This window comes from Bison bison, unplaced genomic scaffold (assembly GCF_000754665.1).
Source record: "Bison bison bison isolate TAMUID 2011002044 unplaced genomic scaffold, Bison_UMD1.0 scf7180017864309, whole genome shotgun sequence".
Classification (NCBI taxonomy): Eukaryota; Metazoa; Chordata; class Mammalia; order Artiodactyla; family Bovidae; genus Bison; species Bison bison.
In genome coordinates, this window is record NW_011494881.1 from 3,171,566 (window position 1) to 3,175,267 (window position 3,702).

The following is a 3,702-nucleotide window of genomic DNA, read 5'->3' on the forward strand; positions in this document are numbered from 1 at the left end:
ACAGGGAGAAGGAAATGGCAACCCACTCCAGTGTTCTTGCCTGGAGAATCCCAGGGACGGGGGAGCCTGGTGGGCTGCCATCTATGGGGTTGCACAGAGTCGGACACGACTGAAGCGACTTAGCAGCAGCAGCAGCATAATCCAATCAAGAAATGGTTCGTTGTTTGTTCCGTAGAATAAGGGAAGACAACGTTCAAAATGATGATTTTAAAGAAATTTTTGGTCAGCTCATGAGGCATCCACTTATCAGGCTTTTTCACCTTTCCAGTTTGTTTCAAATGCCAAACAACCGTAGAATGGTCAACTTTTGAGTTCTTCTGCAACCTGTTGTGCAGTTGTAAGAGGATCAGGTTTGATAATCCTCTCAATTGGTTGTTGTCAACTTCCGATGGCCAGCCACTGTGCTCCTCATCTTCAGGACTCTTGTCTCCCTTTCAAAACTACTTGAACCACTACTACACTGTATGTTCATTAGCAGTTCCTGGGCCAAATGTGTTGCTGATGTTATGAGTTGTCTCTGCTGTTTTATGACCCATTTTGAACTCAAATAAGAAAATTACTCGAATTTGCTTTTTTGTGTAACATCATTTCCATAGTCTAAAATAAGTATAAAATAAGTAATAAGTTATTAGCAAAAAAAACCCCATAAAGCGAGAAATGCACAGTAAAATGATGTATAAGATAACCTCATTTAGAATGTAGTCCAATATCAAATGGCAAATTTCAACAGTGCAAAAACCATTATTACTTTGCACCAACCTGATATTTTAAAAATTTATTTATATCTGTGCTGGGTCATCGTTGCTGCATGGGTTTTTCTCGTTGCAGCAAGTAGGGGCTTCTCTCTAGTTGTGGTATACGGCTTCTCATTGTGATGGCTTCTTGTTGCAGAACTCTGGCTCTAGGGCACGCAAGGTTCCATAGTCATGGCATGTGAGCTCTGTAGTTAATGGCTCTCGGGCTCTAGAGCACAAGCCCAGTAGTTGCGGTACACTCGATGTGGGATCTTCCTGGATCAGGGATTGAACCCTGGTGTCCTGCATTGGCAGGAATATTTTTTTACTGCTGAGCCACCAGGGAAGCCCTGCTTTTTTATTTTTATTTTTGAGAGGTGGAGAGGAAGAAGCAAGACTTTGATTTACCTGGTACAGATGATTCTTAATTTTCTTCTTTGTGCTTGTCTGTGTTTTCCATGTGTTCAATAATTAATTGTTTTAAACAATTTTATTGAGATATAGTATGTTAAAATGTATGGATTTAAAATGTTACAGTAGATTTTTCCTCAACATTTTATCATGAAGATTTTCAAACACTGAAAGCTGAGAGAATTTTATAGTGAACACCCATGTACCCATCAGCTAGATTCTGCCAATAATATTTTGCTGTATTTGCTTATTGCTTGTCTACTCATCCCTTATATCTATCTGATTTTTAAATTTACTTCAAATTACAGAAATCGTATACTTCCTGTAAGTTGTTTCTGTCTTTTGGCTGTACTGAGCCACTGGCAGGACCTTAGTTGAGGGACTGAACCCTTGCCCTCAGCAGTGAAAGCTTGGAGCTCTAACCACTGGACTGACATTGAATTCCCTCCCCATAAGTATTTTAGTGTGCATATCTTTAGCTAGATTTCAATATTTACATGTAATTTTTTAAATTGAGGTAAAGTTTGCATAGCTAAAATTAAACACTTTGAAGTGTGCAGTTCAGAGTCATTTAGTACATTCATGGTATTATACAACCATTGCTTCTATTTACTTCCAAAACACTTCATTACCTGAAAAGGAAATCCTGTAGCTGTTAAGCAGTCACTGTCCATTCCCACCTTATCCTAGCCCCAGGCAGCCACCAATCTTCTTTCTGTCTCTATGGATTTACTTCTTCTGGATATTTCATATAAATGTAATCATTACAACATGTGGCTTTTTTGTGTTGGACTTCTTTGACTTAGCATGTTTTTGAGGTTCATCCACCTAATATTTACAGTTTTTAAGATAAGATTTACATACAACAAAATGCAAGATTTTAAGTGTACATTTGCTTCATTTTGGTAGAGTCATGCATGTGTGCAACCCAAACCCCTATCAAAATAAAGAATATTATACCATCATCACAGAAAGTTCCCTCTGCCTCTCCCCATTCCCCTTTCAGAGGCAAACCATTGTTGTGTTTTTTCCATCATAGATTAGTTTTGCCTGTTCTAAAACTTCATATAAATGGAATCGTATTGTGTGTACTCTTTCTGTAAGGCTTCATTCACCTAGGATATGTTTGAGACTCATCTATATTGTTGTATAGATGAGTAGCTGATTCCTTTTACCTGCTGAATAGGATTCCCCTGTATAAGTGTACTACAATTTGCCTGTCGTTTCACTTGTTGATGGCTGTTTTAAAGTGGCATCGGGGAGTATCATTGTCTTATTGTGTTCCAGGAAGACCAATTCTTGAACAAATAGAAATAAATGTAGACAAGAAATCTTTTCAATAATTTGAATGAAGCAGATATTTGATATTTTCTTTCCTCAAAGCATTTGGCCATCCAGTGCCACTGGTCTCAGAGGCCAGCAGTTATTGGAGATGTCCTTCAAGTCTACAGTGGGTCTGAAGGGAGGGCTATTATCTTCTGTGAGACCAAAAAGAATGTAACTGAAATGGCCATGAATCCACACATAAAACAGGTAAGTCTTTTTTCATGCTTTCTTTAACTGAGATTGTAGATTATGAATCACTGAGTGAAAAAGTCATGTCCTTTGCAATCTAGGTTTGATTGTCATTCTTAGAGTTGAGTCTAATTCAGAAAGATGTTAGAGCCAGCCTGTCATGATCTGTTAAGTCAGGATAGAATTCTCTCCATTTTTTTTTTTAATATAAGATTTCTAAATCCTCTTGCAACTGTTTATTTATTTGGCTATGCTGGATCTTAGTTGCAGCATGTGAGATCTTTAGTTGCAGCTTATGGGATCTAGTTCTCTGCCCAGAGATCGGCATGTGGAGTCTTAGCTGCTTGACCACCAGGAAAATCCTGAATTCTATCCATTTTCGTCAGAAGTTTTCTTCAGTTCAGTTCAGTCGCTCAGTCGTGTCTGACTCTTTGCCATCCCGTGAATCACAGCACGCCAGGCTTCCCTGTCCATTCTCATCCATCGGAGTTCACTCAAACTCCCATCCATCAAGTCGGTGATGCCATCTCATCCTCTGTCATCCCCTTTTCCTCCTGCCCCCAATCCCTCCCAGCATCAGAGTCTTTTCCAATGAGTCAACTCTTCGTATGAGGTGGCCAAAGTACTGGAGTTTCAGCTTTAGCATCATTCCTTCCAAAGAACACCCAAGACTGATCTCCTTTAGAATGGACTGGTTGGGTCTCCTTGCAGTCCAAGGGACTCTCAAGAGTCTCCTCCAACACCACAGTTCAAAAGCATCAATTCTTCGGCACCCAGCTTTCTTCACAGTCCAACTCTCACCTCCATACATGACCACTGGAAAAACCATAGCCTTGACTAGATGGACCTTTGTTGGCAAAGTAACGTCTCTGCTTTTCAATATGCTATCTAGGTTGGTCATAACTTTTCTTCCAAGGAATGAGCGTCTTTTAATTTCATGGCTGCAATCACCATCCGCAGTGATTTTGGAGCCCCCCAAAATAAAGTCTGACACTGTTTCCCCATCTATTTCCCATGAAGTGATGGGACCGGATGCCATGAT

General features: G+C 39.8%; 1 protein-coding gene across 6 annotated transcripts in view; it reads left to right on the plus strand.

Annotated features, from left to right (window-relative positions):
* Positions 1-3,702, plus strand: part of DDX50 (DEAD (Asp-Glu-Ala-Asp) box polypeptide 50) — a 33,785-nt gene that overhangs the window by 13,179 nt on the left and 16,904 nt on the right. For all 6 annotated transcript variants that reach the window (XM_010852196.1, XM_010852195.1, XM_010852194.1 and 3 more), the window contains one exon: positions 2,529-2,678. In XM_010852196.1, coding sequence (XP_010850498.1) covers positions 2,529-2,678 — 150 coding nt within the window. The remainder of the gene's footprint in view (positions 1-2,528; positions 2,679-3,702) is intronic.